Raw genomic sequence first — 16,498 nt, forward strand, 5'->3', positions numbered from 1 at the left:
AGAAGGGTGGTGAGAAGGATATTTTAAAAAAGAATCCTCCCTGTGTACTTCTCCCTGAAGTAATGTTTTTTTGTTTTGCTTTCTGAAGGAGTGAAGTGTATGTCATCTCTTCCCAACAGACTTTGAATCTGCTGTCTTGTTTCAGCAAAATTCAAGACAGGTGTAAGTCAGTCTGCAAGAGCATGAGCCCTTACAGATTTTATGAAAGCTCACAGACAGAGAGAGGAGGCAGTCTCATCGAGTGAAAAGTCAGCAAGGTCACACCTTTATTAGGCATCAGAGAATCCATGGAACAGACTTCTGTTAGAATCCATTCTTCATTAGTTCTGCTGCTCACTGAACAACTGGCTTGTGTGTCTGAGCAGGAGCTTCAGTGAGAAGCAGAGATTGAAGTTGCTCTTCTCTAGGCTAACAGGGCATGGAATCAGGGTTGTCAAACTGGGAATGCTGTTAATACATTCCTGCAAATACAGAAACCCTCAGCTGTAAGGGGATGGTTATTTAGTCCTTTAGAGCTCTGGTCATGTAGCTGTCATAAGAGGACAGAGGCTGACTGGAAAAATCTCTATAAAAAACTAACACAGGGTTCAGTGCCCTCCTATTTTCTGTGTGAGACCTTATTACTTCCTAGTAACAGAACCCTCTAGGGAGGGGGGCTGGTAAAAGCAGTTGAACAGTGAGAAAGAGTGATAATGTTAGAGCAACTCCCAGGAGTGCTCTAATGTTCCCAGCTTGCTGACACAAACAAGTTTTCTTGGCAAGGTCTTTCATGAACTATGTTTTCTGAGAGACCTGCTGTTACATTTGGGCAGGACTTTAGGAAGGGAGAATGAGATGGCCAATGAGTCTTATTAATGAGGCAATAAGAAGCATCTGCGTAAGAGTTTTTCAAAGGATTCTTTGTGCAGACCATATACTCTTGAATGTGCGTTTCTGCTTTGAAGACACATTTATGTGTTTTTGAAGCTGGTTTATCTTGCTGTCCTCTGCTGAACAGCTGAGCTTTGATTGTTTGGACCTGATCTAAAGTCCTTTGAAGTCAATCAGAGGCACTAAGTCAGGTCCAAGTGAGCCTTTTAAGACACCTCGGGTTAACCACAGGGGTGTAATTTGCTAGGGGTGCTCTCAGAAGTAGTGTCTGGCTGCCGCAGAGATGCTAGCCAGCCTAATGAAAGCAAAGTGAATTATTCTGGTGAGACTAGACATCTCTCAGACTTCTCCAGGATGTCCTGGGTTCTCCATGGCTTCTTTCCCTTTTGCTCATTTTTCCTGCACTTAGCTGATGTTTGGTGGAGAACGAGTTGGTCTGTCTCATGGGACCTTTTGGATTATTGCGCTTTCAGCCCCCACCCATAGCCGCTGAGCTTTCGATTAATGCTCATGAGACACATACCACTGCTCTCTCTTCTGAACCCATTTTGCACCCCCTTGGAGGCTGTGCACTGCTGAACAGAAACCAGCATCTGTCTGGAAGCAACACCACAGTGTGTCCGCTCCTTTTGCGGGGACAGAGTTGAGTCTGCAACTGGACGGACCCAAGTGTTTTGAATCCTCCACTGTCAGCCAGGCTTTTTTGTTCGTTCCTAACTTAGCTGGGGATTTTTCCTATGTGGTGTGTCTACATCTGACACCATCTCAATCCTGACTCTGCTGCAGCCTGCAGTGCTGACTGGAATCAGTGCGAGGAGTTAAGCTAGAGCCAAACGCGTGGCTCAGTACTGAGCTGAGTCCTTGTCACTCTTGACTGCTTTAATGCTGTTTCTGTATGAGTCACTATCACATTTTTCTTTCTTCTTCCCCCCCCTCCTTCTTATTAGGGGATATTGATAGGATTAAGGAATTTCCCTATTTACAGCTAAACCCCTGCATCCTGCCAAGCATAAATATCTGGCTGGTTTCTCAGGAATTTGGCTGAACACGTAGGTAGACGTGGTGTTGCAGTTCTGTTCTTCTGGGGAAAATGCTGTCAGAGTGCTTCCTGCCAGGCTGAGGCTGGTAACTTATTCTCCAGCTTGGCAGTGAAAAGCCGTGCAATCATTTTGATTTGATATATGATATTGTGTGTTGCATTTAGATCATCGGAACTCCAGCTAGATTCCCAGGCTGTATGTTTTGTGTTGGCTAAGTATCTCTGCAAGCCAGACTCCGGTAGTGCACTCGGTGCAGGGGTGATGGTTTCTGCGTGTGGTCCTTCATGTCTGGCTTGTGAGGGGAGAGTGTGTGTGGCTGTTAACGCTGGAATTAATGGAGCAGCAGCTTGTTGGGAGAAGCTGGGAGTCACAGAGCAGAGCATACTGACCCTGGTAATGGTGGGATGTGAAGGCAGAATACTGGGGGTGGGGAGAGGGGAGCATACTCCTTGGCTAAGCCATCACCAAGACCTTAGAACAGATCACCCAGAGGTGGTGGGGAGGGAAGGGGATCTTTCTGGCTGCTGTGTCCTCCTTAACAAAAGCTGCTGTTGTAGTAGTGGAAGACTGGAATAGAAGAGGGTTTGCAGAGCGTGCACGTCCCAGGAGGAGATCAGGCAGTCAGATCCTTAGCCCTGCTGGTGTCGCCTGTCAGCCACCGCTCCTGTTCTTGTGCTGCATGGAAATTCTCCGTGCTGTTCCTTATCGCCGCCTCACAGCTGGAGCAGAGGGGAGGTGTGGTGCCTTCACCAGTGGAGGAGGCCAGGTTGCCATAGCAGCAGGTCTGATTTCCATCCCTGCTGTTAGTACCTCCAGAGCTCCTGCAGTTTGGAGTGCTGGGCTCTGCGCCTTCAGCAGTCAGCAGGTGGGGCAGCTCAGGGCGCAGTGCTGCGGGAGCACTGGAAAGGCATGGGCTTCCCTGGGGGGTATCGCTGATGCTGAGGGATCAGCGGTGTCTCCCCGTCTTGTCACCCTGCCTGTCTGGCAGATTCCCTGTTCCCCCTGAATAACAGTAAGCCAGGAACCACGGCCTGCCTAGCAGGGCAAATGCAGGGCAATTGGGCACAGCTTCCCAAGACAGCTCATGGTACAGTGAAGAGCAGAAAGAACAAACCATGCAAGGTCTCATCTCCCCTGTTTTTAGCCATTGTGTCATTTAAAGGTATAATATTTAAAACTGGATACTACAGACAAGGTCAGGGCCGCTTTTGCAAGCCCATCCACCGCAGCATGAGCAGTAGAAATTTCAGAAAGGCTATTTTTTGATTGCCTGCTTCACAATTTTTGTCATATATTTTTGATTTCTTTCTGTAATTTGGCCTTGGAGAAGAGTTAAGGGGGTTGAGTGATTAAGAGGCTCAGCTGGAACTCGATACCCCCATGACTCCGTCCGGGTCTGTCAAACCTTCCCTGTGTTGCAGTTTCCCATTTGGACCAAAAGTTCATTAGCTCCCCACTTATTTCCAGGAGTTTGTTGGCAATGAATGAAAGAGTGAGGAGCTTCAACTTCATAATAGCAGTGGCAGGTAAATACCTTTGCATTGTTTTCATCACAGTATTGGAATTTTGTCGTAACATCCATGTAAAGGTTTCCCATGGCAAATGTTCATAATCAGTCTGTTGAGCTCCTCGCTCTGAGTGCGTCATAGCATTTCTAAAATAAGACGGTGTTGTTTGGATTGGGTTTTTTCCCTGAGTGTGATTGAGTCGTAACTTGCATAAAGTAATGGGGCTCAAGCAGTTCTCAAAAGGGGAAATGACACAAGTTTTGCAGCAGATTGGCAGCTGACAGATGAGTTAGCTAGGGGCAATTGTAGAGCTGCCTAGTGATTGAATAAGATGTGAGGGACTGTCTTGCCCTCAGACCCAGGCATTAGTTATTGTTGTTTTGTTTGGATTGGAAAACCTCATTTGCAGAGCAAGTACTACTGGTGTATCTTCTGTCTGTGGTTGCAGCAGCCTCCCTTGCTGGTAGTCAGCCCTTGTTTTGCTTGCTTCTGTCCTTACCCCAGTCTGTGGAGTACCAAGCCTGCTAGAGTGGGCACTTGCAGAGCCTCGGGGGGGGGGACACTGAGAGTTGCCACTCCATCCCACTGGAAGGTTCTCTGAGGGCATCAGTGATGCCCTGGGACTGTTTCAGGGAAGCAACAAGTACTTCTGTAGTCCAGAAAGTTGTTGGCAGGCCTGATAGCAGAGGAGGTACGGAAATCCCAGCAAAAACACTTGTGTGTTTTTGTTTTGGTTTAGTTTGAGACAACAAATCTAGGTAGTGCTGTCTCAGGGTTGAGAAATTGGTCATTCTGGGGAGTTTAGCTGCAGGAGAGCAGCAGTAACACAGTTGTAATAGCATGTTAAGTGCTAGAAATTGGTAAGCTGAAAGGATCCCAGAGCTGGTAGATCTGTGGGGAAGAGTTCTTCCCAGGGTCAGACACACAGGTCTGTGGGTAGAGTCAGTGAAGATGCATCAAGAACTCCTATAATGATGATCCAGGCTGCTCGCATTTCTGAGCAGGTACTTTTCCCCCCTCCTCAGCTCAGCAGAATGATGCATCTCTCAAATCCAGCACCTGCTTCCACACAATGATTTGGAAATGTCCGCTGCTGCCTATGAAGTAAGTGTGAAAACACCATGAAAACACAGCTTTTTTTATAAAAGGGAAGAAGGAACAGAGGAAGTGTCACTTTGAACTGAGCTGTGAGGGAAGCTGCCGGTGTAGATTTCAAGTCTGCAGCTCAGTGGCTGCAGAGCAAGGAGCATTTGGGGAAAAAAAAAACACATCAAATACCTCCCCACCCAAAACCAAGCTCCTGCTCTTGTTCTTTGAAAATAAATGACCCCAGCAGTTCAATTCACTCCTGCTGAACTGGAGGCTTCTGGGACTCATTGCAAGTCTCACATTGACGTCAGCAAGTGCAAATGTAAATCTCAGCTGGCTCTGATAAATGGTGCTGCTAATTGAATTAGAGAGCACTCCAAGCCACCAGCTAATTATGCTCCTCAGGAAGCTGCTTTGCCAAGGTCCATTTAATTCTATATTGGCTGAGCACTCCAAATCTGGCACAGAAAAGGGGAAATATATTACAGCTCCCCACTGAGGAGCACATATTTTCCAGCTCTTTAGGCTGAGCCGTCTGCTTGCTCCAAACGCTTGGGTTTTCCATTAAAAAAAAAATAATTCTTAGTGCAAAATTAATGATTCGGTCACCTTGTTCTAGCATATCATTACCCTGGTTTGATAAGAGACTCTGTCTTGTTCCCTTTAATGGTGCTTTCCTCCATGCTACATGAAATGTTTTCCCTACTTTTGTTTTATAAGTAGCTAAATTACTTCTTAGGTGCATGGCTGGTATAAAATTTAACACCTAGAGGAGGTGCAAACATTAATGGGTTTCCAGAGACCTTTGGTCATGAGTGTATGCCTGTAGCTAGAAGGTACCAGGTCCTGCCCATGTGGCAGAGATTCACCTTCCTCCTGCCTCTTCTTTCTGCCGTTCCCTTCTCCCTTTTTGTGCTGCTTTCTGAATTCTTCTGTCACTGGGGTAAGAAGTTCAGGTTACAGGATGCAGTTAGGAAGAATCTCCCACCACGATGTGTATCTAATTGCTTCCGTTCCATGTCAGTCTATGAGCTCAGGACGGGGGACTTGAACATCTTCACTTAGCAGTCCTTGTTTCCATTCCAGAAGAGCTTTCACTCGTGTTAGGAGAACAGAACTGTTGAGTTGCTTTCTCTGGAATACGTAATCAACAGAAAATCACTTAGCACCAAAGGGCACTGTGGTTCTAGCTCTGCTGAGCCCACTGGTAACTGCACCTCTGTCCTAACTGGGAGCTGCTCTGGGTGCTGCAGCAGTCGCTCCCCTAGAAACCAAAAAACTGCAGAAGAATTCAGCCCCCCCCGGAATGTGGGATAGCTTCCATGCCTGGAGCACAGCAGGAGCTGGGCAGAATTTGCCTGTTGCCTGGCTCCAGCCTGGAGCTCACCACTGAAAAAGTCTTCCCGCACCAGTGTTCCAGCAGCATTGCACTAGATCCTTGGCTACCCAGCTTGGAGTCATTGTGGCCTTGATCTTGCTACCAACATGCTGCTTGGGAGCTCTGTGCTGATTAAGGCTACACACACTCAGTCTCTGGGGGACAAATTTAGAAGCAAATGCAAATAGAACATTATATATATATTCACTGTCATCTGTCATCCCATCCCCTTCCATGTGCCATCTGTTGTCTGAGGTTGCTGAGCCTGACAAAGCGAGGTGACAGGAGGTAAAGGTTCCCTGTCTGAATTTAAAGCTCCATCATGACTTCCTGAGCTGTAGGTGCCTCAGCAGCCGTGGGTCTCACGGCTGCTGTAGATTGCAGGCATCCAGGGCTTGGCTGCTGTGTAGTTACCAGCAGCAGAGAGAGCAGCCTCGTGCTTCTGTCCACTCGAGTCTTTTTCCAGTGAGAAGGTTGCTGCTGAACAACCAAAAAGGCTGACCTTGTAACTGTGGAGCAGATGTGTTGGTGTCACCATTTACCATGCTATATTCAGGCTTTCATGTGTTTATATCTGAGATGTGATTCTCTGAGCACATCAACATTATTTTTAAGATACCTCTCTTTATTTTCTGTTGCCTTCTTTTAACCTCTGTCCTTAGACTGAGGAACTGATGTAAACTCTTCACTTTTAACCTTTATAAGTCTTGTTAGTGAAGAGTCATTTTGCTGTGATGCCAGCAGCCTGACTACCTGACCCCTGGGGGAAACCAAGGACTCCTTGTGGACTTGACAGTTTGAGTAATACATCGTTCCACCTTGAAGAGCAGGGTGAACTTCACTTCTGGGGTCTCCTGGATAAATGAGATTTACAGCTTTCCGTTCTCAAGGCACTCCTTGTTTTGGGGGAGGAGTACAGGAATGTAGATCGGCTGTGGCCTTTATACACCGGTCCGCTGTGCTGTTATTTGTCATGAGTGCCTTGGCGTTATGTATGATATCCACTGGTGGGAAGAGCAGCTATCTTTCTGCTCTGCAATTCTCATCATTTTCCACCCTCAGGATTTTTTTCCCATCAGTCATTCCTGCCTCTCCTTTTTTGATCTTCTTTTTACCAACAGTATTTTCCTCTCCCATTTCACTGCTGATATAAACTGTGAAACAGTGAACACTGACATTTAAACTGCTGCTAGTAAGGGCTGAGTTGCCAGCAAAGTTAAGAGTATGTGGAGGGCTTTTGTTGCTCAGAGTTGCTGTTTCAGGCTGTCTGCAAACTCAGGATGGTTACACTGAGCTGGCTTATTTGGGAGGAGGTTTCTGCTACTACCAGCTCCTGGAATATCCTTTTGTTGTAGAAAGCAAAGCTTCAGGATCCTGCACAGTCTGAACAGATGCCATAAAGACCTTGTGACCACGACCATGTGAGCTTCACTGGGCTTGTATTTCAGAATACCAACAAGGAAAAGGTATACCTCTTATATAAAAAAAGGAAGTGGTGCTCACAAAAAGAAGTATAGACAGGACAGTAGCGTTTCTGCAGAGCTGTTGAGAGGCACCAGCACTGAGGGTAAACACAGGTGCTTAGTTCTGTTGCTCCAGCGGTCAGACCCACCGTTACTGGGTGCCCACTGCACCGTACAGTGCTGGCCTGGGCAGGCTGTCAGTGTGTAGGTGCATCCAGGTCAAGGGAGGGATGTGGGCTGGGTGCTGTTGTCTGGCTGCTGCCAGCTCTACGCCTGGACTGAGCAACTGAAAATATTTTCAGTGCTATAGACTGTATACTCAGGACCTCAGCCATCAGCTGAAGGTGCTGCCTTTCTCTCTATCCGCGAGCTAAACCACACAAAGCTAATTCAACGAATTACTTCATCTTAACCCAAGCACACACCCTGAGCTCTGGGGAATTGTGCTAGTTTCTGTCCCTTTCTTACAACATAGCAGCAGGCTGGTACTGTACCTTATTTTTCATTTTCCTTGTTTTAAATAGCATCCCAAGCAGCTTGAACACAGTTGCTTTTTCTTGGTTTTTCTTTGCTAAAGGGAATTGCAGTGAAACCACACCATTCACAGAGAGCAGCCCTGGTAGCAATGGTGGGTTGTCAGGCTCAGAGGAGGAGATGCCAGAATAAGTTCAGCAATGACATGATGTTCGTTGGCCACAAGAGATGGAGGAGGAAAATCAAGCACTTGTATTCAAAGGGATGCCTTTGCTTCTAGTGACTGGAGGGAGGGCTGACCTCCGGTTTCCAGGCACAAGGAAATGACAGCTGCAAAAAATGCTCCTTGTTCAGTATACATCAAAATTACCATCTTCTGCCTAGTTATTTGCTACTAAGAGATTCTGCTTTGAACATGTTCCCTATTCCAGCACCTCAGGAATTCACAAAAAGCAACCATTTCCAGTGATTCTTTTATTTAGGAACTTTGCTGGGTGCTTTACAATTTGTAAAGGGCCTAAGTATTATCACTGAGCTTTTTGTTCTTCATAGTGAAGCAATCAGCATTTTTATATCCTAAAGCACAAGCTGAGTGCTTGGCAAAAAGCAGGCTTACAAGATGCTGGATGTTGAAAGGAGGCGGAGTTAGAAGTTAGACTTGTAAATTTTAGGAATTCAGACTTGCTCAGTCTCTCTGAGGGTAGACACCACTTTCTGCCTCAGTTTCCCCTCCCCACTGTGGGAAGAGTGCTGCTTTGTCCGTCACTTTGTCTAAAGAGGGAACATTTCAACTGAAAAATGCTGTGCTTTGTGCATGTATGACATCTTCTGTAACAGCCCTGCTGCTGGGTGGTACTATGCCAATGCAAGTAGATACCACCAGTCTTTTCCTGGATGGTCTTTTACTCCAAGTTGCAGGAGATCAGGAGCTGTTTGTTCTCAGATGAATTACAGTGAGGCTGTCTAAGAACCCTGGGAGCCTCCAGGGAGATGTAGTTCACAGTGGCAGTTCCTGCCATTGTTTTTTAAACTGCATTTTTGAAAGATATCCAGTGGTGCCTTACAATAAGCAAACAAAACACAAATCATCTGCCTTCCGAAAAAGTGACTTGAATTGAATGTCCAGAACCTTGGCTGTGTTACCAGCAAAGCTGTGTGAATTACAGTGACCAGCAAGTATGTGCTGGATCTCTGTACCGTTCCTGACCACTTAGCATGCTGCAAATCTGAGTGCTGCTGCTTTTCCAAGCTTTATGTGGATGGAGTTAGACTTCTGTCTGTGAAAGGTTGATGGTCTACCAACAAGCTGATCTTACAGAGGTAAAGAGAGATGTTTCAAGGAAGCAAGATTCTGCCCCAGCCCTGATTTCAGAAAGTTGCTCAATTTTTTGAAGCCTCTAGCAAAGTGCAGTGCTCCTGCTGAAGGACATTATATTTGTCCACTTCACATTTAAACCTGGATTTTACTCTTTGCTCAGTAAGTGAATACACGCATTTAAAATGTACTCGGCTAGCACAGCTCCAGCAATTAGCAACCAAACAAAAGGTACTAATTTGATGCAACCATTAGACCCTCCATGCTTGAGTACTCCACTGGTCCAATTGTGCAAAGTGCTGTGAAATGCCAGCTCCCAGTGCTAGCCAGGCATGGAGTGAATGCTGGCAACCTGCAGTAGCCTGCCTCGTAGCCTTTAGAGCCGTCCATCCCTCTTTAATTCAATACCCTCAACAGAAGATCAGCACAAAAGCAAAATATCAAAATGCCAGTGCCCGTCAAAGCTTCTCTCTGCTCTTCAGACATGCGTGGAGGAGTAGGCAGCTAGAAAGGTTGGATAGAAAAGAGGAGATGCCAGGAGCTAAGTGCAGCGGTGCTATCTGTCACCTCGATGGCGTGCCCTGAGGAGCGGGGCGCCTGCCTGGCTGGGTGATGCCAAAGGCCCACAGGGCTGTACCGTACTGCTCTCTGGATGGTGATATCTGGGATCTTTTGATAATTACAACACCTTCCTGCCCTCTCTCCTCCCCCTAATCCTGCAGGAATGGCTAGTGGGCGTGCTGAAGAACTGGGCGGGCTGCTGCTCTTAAGCTGGTGACGCTGGTACAAACCAGCTTTGGTCCCACGGACAAGCAGAAAACGGGACTGGGCTTCGTATGCCTGATCATTAGCATTCCTCGTGTCACTGACTCACCAGCCCAAATCTTTTGCAAAGCCTCATTTGTATCGTTTTGAACGTACTGGCAAATGAGCGCTTTAAGGATGATTTGTTTTTCCTTTCTGGTTTCAGGTCCTCAAAGCTGCTGCGTGCGTTCTACATCCCTCTCCTCTCAGAACAGTACACGTGGTATGCAAACTATACTATTCTGAAATCTCGAAGGTCGAAGCAAACAAGGAAAAAAATGGGAGGCTAGCAACACACCTGGGCAACAAAATCAAAAACATCTGACACTCTTGGACAGCTGCCTAAGCCATCTTCGGTTCCCTTTTGGAAGATCGCAGTTGTAAGATTCACTAATAAAGATTTCCCATGAAGTGATTTTGCTCTGCAAGCTTCCAGCTGTAAAAAGGGTGCATCATCTGCTTTCAGTACTCGGTGTCAGGTCTCTGCTCTGCCTACACAGAACGTCTTGGTAAGAAACCATTTGAAAATCCAGCAGCCACCTACGAACGTATTATCCCTGCTGCTCCCTGTGTTATTATCTATTACACCAGAGAAGAGAAAAATGGGAAATAAAAAGAAATGACAGTAAGAGGTTCTGCTCCAGGTTACAATCTGGCACTGGGAAAATCCAGCTCAGCCTCTTTCTCCCTCCCACCCCGCTCACTGTTCTCGTCTGCTTAAGTAGCGCTCACCATTTCCTAGGGAATTTTTTCAGGTAACAACACTAAGGATTTTTTTTAATTTTATTTTTTTTTTTAAGAAAAAGGAGGAGGAAAAGATGAGAGCACCTGAAGGACAATTAACCGAAATGCACTGAATCTCAAGGAATGCAGTAGTATGCACCACTGAAAAACATCCTGTGCAGGTGACACTTTCAAGGATAAACCTGTGCTTTTGGGAGAAAACCCCCCGAACTTCAGAGTTGAGCCAGTTACCTGTTTTAATGGGATCAGAGTGTTTTTGTTATCTGTGAAACCAAGGATTTGTTTGCTGTTTATAATGATTTTTTTTTTAAGATACCTGTAATGTCCTTTGAATTCTAGACTCCAGCATCTTAAAATTTCTGGAAACATCCAGAGAGTAGAAGAAGGATTAATTATTTTTTTTGCAGTTCTGTTTCCCAGAATAGACAGTATGTGTTACATTATATACTTCAGAGCAGTGCTGCATTTATTATATCTCCATTTGTAAAACATGCAGTATCACAAGCTAGATGAAGGGAGTGTTCTCACTCACATCCTTGGAACGCTGTGGGGATGGGCTGGCAGGGAGCAAGTTCCTTTTGCAGAAAGGCTGCCCAAATCCCGTGCCCCACTGTGACTGTCATTAGATGGGTCTGTGTGTGCAGTGCCGGGTGCCAGAGCAGGCGGATCAGGAAGCAGATCTGTATGTTGGGAAGCTGTTGGGATCCAAACAGAAAAGCGTGTGCCTCTGGAGGTACCCGTGTTGGTGCAGGTGCAGGATGCAGTGCTAGGCAGGTCTCTTGGCCGGTCTGTGGGTTAACAGCCGAGCAGGATGCGAAGGGCAGATCTAACATGGTACTACTGGGACAAAGCAGCGAGGAACGGGATGAGGAGCAAGGCAGGGGCTGAATCATATGAGCAACTTCAGAAACATAGGGAGAGGTGTTCTGAATTGCCTGCATTTCATTAAGGAGGAGGTTTTGTAACGGCATTATGCTCTGTTGGAAACACAGCCTATAAAGTGCGAATCATGGTAAGAGCAAGCAGTGTGCTGCTTCGTTGTCTGGATGACTACAGCATGGAGAATGCGGTTCTCTTCCATTGCACCCCCACTGTATGGAGGAGCAATTTGAAGCTGAGACTCTAAATTCAAACTTCGAAGGCTTAGGGAACCATCTGTGATGTCTAAGTCTTGGCTTTCTTCACAGAGGTGGATGTCACCCTGTGCAGGTATCACCCTTTGTATGAGTCGAATGTGGAGCTTCAAGGTTTTCAGCCAAGCAGCTTGTGACTTGAGTGAGTTGGTCTGGAAGGTCAAAGTCACGTTGCAGATCAGTGTTGTAGTGTCTGTGTTCATAGTATTCCCCCACCTCCCTCCAGCCGGCTCTGCTCCTCATAAAAGTTTACATGTGTTGAACAGGGCTCTACAGTGCCACTAAATCAAAACCAAAACTCTTGCCCTGCTTGTTGCCTCTCCCCTTGCTAATCCCTGACCTTAAATCAAATAAAGAAAAAACTCCAGTTAAAGAACCAATTGCACCTCTCTCTGGCGCTGCTTGTGTTCCATGTTGTCATAGCCCGTAACCTCATGTTTAATGTGAAAAGAGTACAGTAAACACCCGTTTTAAATGACTGTGGCTGCTCTACCTTCCTCTCCAGTTTGATTCCTGTTTTGGGGTGGTGGTGGTAGACTGATAACTTGACAATAATTAGGAGTTAGTGTTTTCCAGAGGAATGCAGCAAATGTTTGATTCCTGGTAGTAAATGCAGGTGCAGCTACAGGAGCTTTGCATTCCAGAGTTTCAGATCAAGGCAGGCACTCAGTTTTGCTGCTTATCAGGCGACCAGCTGGAGTCAGTCCTGCAGCCTGGAGAATTTGCAAGCTAAAGAGATGGGGCAGGGAAAGGGAGGGTTGTTATTATTCTCATTGATGACAAGAGTAGATCACATCTTAATGCTGATTTCAGAGAGAAATTGGGAGTCTCAGTGCTGCAAAGATCTTGAGCCAGCACTCATTTGAGGTCAGACATGTAGTCTGCCTACAGGTTGTTTCTAATCTGGTGTCTTTGGCACAGAACCAGCCTTCCTGGCAGCAGGTACAGGAGCCAGGGCCTCTCTTCCTTTAGTCCCTGCTAATGCAGAAATGTCAGGGGTAGTGCTACTGGGCAGCCAGACCGTAGCATAGAGGCGATCTATCGATCCCAGCTGGAACCACTGGGAATGAGTAGGTGAAGTTGCTGCTAATAGTGTTTTCATCATAAAGACTGAGCCATAGGTGAAGTTTCTGATAGGAAATGCTGAGGTTCTCCTCAGCTTTTCATAATTCACAAGTCAGGACTGTTGCGCTCTGTGCAGTGCTGAGATTAAGCAAAAAGCCACCAATAATGAGATGATTAGTAGTAAATAAACAGTCTCGATGGAGCGAGCAGTACCAGTCTGAGGGGTATGTGCATCAGGGCGTGCAGAAGAGACTGCAAGAATTGCCCACCTGGCTCATGTTAGCTGGATGAAGGATCCTGCTTTTTTGAAAGCAGACATGGATGTGAAGAAGTTCATACCAAAAGGTGGAGCTGTATCTAAAAACATTTTTAAAGGCATTTTGTAGTTTGCTTTTCTGGTTTTGTTAGCAAGCTTGATGGAGGGGCTTCTGATTTTTTTTTTTTCTTTTCTTTTTGATTTGACTCTCATTAAAGCAAATGTATGATCTCATTGTGAGGAGGCAGGTTTGGGACAGCTAATTTATGATCTCTATTGAAAAAAAAAAAAAGTCTTGTGGTTTGTGAGCTCATGGGTAAAGGGTCAAACCACAAATTGCTGATCTGCCTAGCTGGATTCTCTGCCTAGAGTTGCCTCAGGCAGAGAGGGGTGTTGTGACCAAACCTGTTGTAGCCCATCAGGATAGTGGAGGCAGTCCACCTCTGTCTCCTTTCTGTCTTTGGAGAAAGGGTTCTTTGTGTTGTTCTGGCTGATTCTGGAAAATAAAGTATCTAGGTGTCTTTCTCCAGTGCTGACCTGGCACACAGACAGCAGCTGGTTCCTTGACAGAGGCATGGATGGGTGCTACCCTGCGGTTACGTCTGTGGGCCGATGGGTTTCTTGCATGAGCCTGAGAGACCATGCACGACACTTGCCGTTGGTTGGAGAACGTACAGGGGTTACAGTATTCCTGGTCTCTTTGCTGGCAGTTATTTCTCCACCTTTAAACCGAGGCTGAGAGCACTGCAGGTCGGACAAGTTGCTGTGAAATACGGGAACCCAGTAAATCTCATCTTGTCTGAGCTCATCCTTTGCAACAAGGAGCGCCGAGGTGGAGAGTCCAGTGAGACAGATTGACGCTCTCAGAAATAGGTTGAGGGAAGTCACGATTTCCACAGAACTATTTTCCCCTGCTTCTCTGCTGCAGCCGGGTTTACGGTCCATTTCAGTTCTGCTCCTGCTCTTGCTGCCTGCTCCCAGGGCTCAGCTGCATACGTGTAAGCTGGTCACCTCCACCTAGGGCTCTGCCTGGCACGTCAGAAGAGGACACCCTGGGACTCAAATGTGTTTCCAAGGATGTTCAATACAAATTTGTTCTTTTTTGAAAGGAAAACAAAAAGGATACTGCATCTCCACAGAGGTGATGCTTAAGCTTTCCTTGACTCGGGGATTTTTTCCTGTTCAAAATCTTTTTGTCTTCTTTCTGTAGGAAAGTGTGCTCTCTTAGAAACCAGAAACTGAGAGGGTGTGTGAAGAAGCAGGAGCAAAGGAGTTGAGGTGTGTGGAGCAGGTACCTTGGAGAAGAATAACAGTGAATGAGCTGTTGAAGGCTGGGAAGGCTTCAGGAAGGCTTCAGGCAGGCTTAGCTGGGAATGCCACGGGCCAGCTTTCAGGTGTGACTGACAGATCTGCACAGGAGCTGGTTGTTCTAGGACGGATTTATGGCATGTTGGCAGCTAGTCTGTCATATCAGAGCACAGCTGCTGTTTGACAACTCTTCTCTCCATAGGGATGGGGAAGCACTTTCCCTTGCCGTGTTGCATTGCCAACATAAAGGAGATTTCCGTAAGGCATGGTGCGGGGACGTTATTTCCAAAGCAGACTGTGCATCCTCTGAGTGATGCTGAAGGGACTGGACCGAAGTTTGGTACCCAGGACAGTGACTGTCAGTGTCAAATAACAACAGCCCTTTCTTCTCCCCTGTTGCCCTGCCTTGTCTCTAGTGAGCCTAATGCTTAAACATTAGTTCATGGTTGTAGTCCTACTGGTAACAGCTCTTTCCTTGCTACTTGTAACCTCAAAAGCAGGGAATGTCTCAGCATCTGAGTCCACCTCAGGTCCAACAAAAGGTATTGAGTTAGTAGGTTGTGTGTTTATTTTGTTGCTGTAAGAAGGGCTCAAAGTAGCAGTGGAGAGAGGCCCTGGTAATGAAATTCTGTGTTTTTGAGTTCCTAGTTCTCCAGGCACTGCTGGAGGAAAGAAAGAACTGAATTTCTTTCTCTTTGAACATCTGTCAGAACCTGAGCATCATCCCAGCCCTGCTGAGATTCAGCGCATGTCCCCATGAATAACTGCACGTGTCTCTATCTGCTTGCCTGGAGAGGTACTAATGAGGCCCCATCTGCCTGCGCTGCAGACTCCAGCTGTGTCTGCTGAGCAGCAAAAAGAGGTCAGGGTGGATGTGCCGGGTGAGAGCGCATCATAGCCTAGCAGGACCCTTGATGAATGCAGTCCTCTGCTGCCTTCCTGCCTGCTTCTTCATCCAGGGGGTAACTGCTGTGCAAGACTGGAGAACTGCAGCCAGGACTGGACAGAGGCGCGTTTCGTTGTGGGATCAGTGAAGAGACAGGGTCTGGGGCTGGATGCAGAGGTGGAGACTCCCTGGTCTCCTCCAAGCAAGTGTGAGTGGCTGGATGCCTGACTAGAGCCAGGAGCCTGGCTTCTTGGGAGTACTGCCACTCACCGGTCCTCTAACTCCCTCCATGAATCTTGCCTGGGAGGTGAATAACTGGGTAAGCATTTAAAGATGATCGACAAAACAGGCTTCAAACAACTTATTCTAGAAAAGGACAAGCTCCTCTGTGTTCCACCCGGCACAGAGAAGGTTGCTCTGGCCCGCTCTGATTTCTGATGGTCTGTGTGACATTGCTGTAGCACTTGTCCTCCCTGGAGCGAGCAACGAGGCGTTCTCTGGGAAGTTTCCTCTGCCCCGTGTTGAAACGGGCTGGTTGGAAAGACTGACTGTCCAGCGAAGAGCAGGGTGGAGAGCTGATCACTGCAATTATTCTGCCTCAGAACATGCTGTCCAGGTGCTGCCCTGTGCTGCAGAGCCCAGCCCTGTTTTCTCCCTCGTACAAAGAGAAGGCTGTTTTGACCTTTCCTGTTTTCAATCCTCCCGTCCTACTGGGCTGGGGAAGCTGCACTTTCAACACATTGTGTCTGAGTCAGCAAGAAACAACAGGGCTACTGGATGTGGGGTTTGTGGTGAATTCGTAAGCAGTTGCCTGTACTCCCAGGGCTGGTTTGAGACCAGCCCAGTGGTCAAGGCATAATAGCGGCGATCTGCAGGCGTGGGGTTTTGCCTTGATTTGGGGGACAGGTAGCTTTCCACATCCCTGATGTTCTTCCCACTGCTGCAGAATCTTTAAGCAGGTGCAGCCCTTGCCCGGATTTCACAATGTGTCGCACCGCGGGTTCCTGGGCTCTGCTCAGCACTGCTGCAGGTGTGAGAAACCAAAGTCAAAGCAAGAGGTGCAATTACCAGGCTTCTTGGCTTCTTATCTTGCTGTTTCGAGATGGGGAGTAGGTGATTGGCTTTCTGTGGGGCAAGGCTTTTATACTTCTTCTGCACAGCCTGG

At 47.1% G+C, this 16,498-nt stretch overlaps 1 protein-coding gene across 5 annotated transcripts in view; it reads left to right on the forward strand.

The window, feature by feature from the left end:
• ALG9 (ALG9 alpha-1,2-mannosyltransferase) overlaps window positions 1-16,498 on the forward strand; it is a 77,751-nt gene that overhangs the window by 22,953 nt on the left and 38,300 nt on the right. Inside the window, exons 15-16 of one of the 5 annotated variants that reach the window (XR_008819143.1) lie at window positions 10,108-10,450; window positions 10,742-12,198. The exons of 3 other annotated variants lie outside the window; for them this stretch is intronic. Coding sequence is in view for 1 of the 2 variants with exons in the window: in XM_056322858.1 (XP_056178833.1) it covers window positions 10,108-10,231 (124 nt within the window). In the remaining variant the exon portion in view is untranslated. Of the gene's footprint in view, window positions 1-10,107; window positions 12,199-16,498 lie in introns of those variants that run through there. One more of the 5 variants, XM_056322858.1, reaches the window with a different exon arrangement.

This window comes from Falco biarmicus, chromosome 20 (genome assembly GCF_023638135.1).
Source record: "Falco biarmicus isolate bFalBia1 chromosome 20, bFalBia1.pri, whole genome shotgun sequence".
Lineage (NCBI taxonomy): Eukaryota > Metazoa > Chordata > Aves > Falconiformes > Falconidae > Falco > Falco biarmicus.